Source organism: Trichoplax adhaerens, genomic scaffold, assembly GCF_000150275.1.
Source record: "Trichoplax adhaerens TRIADscaffold_1 genomic scaffold, whole genome shotgun sequence".
NCBI lineage: Eukaryota > Metazoa > Placozoa > Uniplacotomia > Trichoplacea > Trichoplacidae > Trichoplax > Trichoplax adhaerens.
The window spans coordinates 1,285,117-1,286,152 of NW_002060943.1; the positions used below are offsets into that span (position 1 = coordinate 1,285,117).

Here is a 1,036-nt window from a genome sequence, read left to right on the forward strand (position 1 = left end):
AGGTGTTGGTCTAATGATAGAAGTTCATAAGAGATGTTTTGTTCAGTATAATAATGACTATTCAAACTGTCATTATCTGTACTATGCACTAAATTATACATAACATAAAATTACTATCATTACAAGTACGATAAAATTGATACTTACGAAGCCGAATCTACCGTAATAGCTGGCAGGATAAGGTACCATATCGGTCCAAGTAATGACAACAACATGTTTGGCATTAAAATTATTAACAGTATGATGATAAAGGCCGAATTTGGCTTTCAATTGTGAGCTTGTCCAATTACTATGAAGCTTGAGTTGTGATTGGAATTGATCAACATCGGTTGTAGCTCGACTAAGGATCGATTGAGACGACGTAGAGCTATCAAAATTACTATATTCATGGTAATAAACACGGGATTTTGTATTATAGTAATGTCTCATATCGTTTCCGCTGAAGAATGGTGCCACCAGTGGAATGTTGTAATAACGGAATGATGATGGATAATAGTAGCAATGCGAAAAATGGAATGTGACATAACCACTGGAACAGATCTAATCCAATTTCAAATACGAGAACATTACAGACGCATTAGTACCCTAAACTCTTATGAACAACTATATTATTTGCAGTATAATACTTACATAAAGCGTTTGATAGAACTTGTTAGCAAAGTAAATAGGCGATTTAAGATAAAGACGACGTCGGATGAGGAAGCGATTACCGAAAGATGAATCTCCTTGAGATGAACCATACGGATATAATCTACTTGCTACATAGTAAAAAAGTTTGATAATTAATACGAGATACTGTTATTACTGTAATCAATGCGATACGGTAAGGATTGGACTTTATATCTGGACTATAATATAATGTACACGTATTTATGATTGCTTAATAAATAAAATAAAAGGAAGAAATTATCTTGACTTACGTATGATACTTTATTAGAGTTAAATACTGGATTAATATAGTTCTGTTTTATAACTTACGTGGCGGCGTAGTGGCTACATTGGGAGATGTTCCAGTCGTTGCCGTTTGGTTAGTCGG

The 1,036-nt window shown here is 33.9% G+C and overlaps 1 protein-coding gene across 1 annotated transcript in view; it reads right to left on the minus strand.

Annotated features, from left to right (window-relative positions):
- Positions 1-740, minus strand: part of TRIADDRAFT_51365 (uncharacterized protein) — a gene marked incomplete at both ends in the record, with an annotated part of 6,527 nt that extends 5,787 nt beyond the window's left edge. Inside the window, 2 exons of the mRNA XM_002108416.1 lie at positions 162-340; positions 631-740. Of these exons, the coding sequence (XP_002108452.1) occupies positions 162-340; positions 631-740 (289 nt within the window). The remainder of the gene's footprint in view (positions 1-161; positions 341-630) is intronic.
- Between the last annotated feature and the right edge of the window lie 296 nt (positions 741-1,036).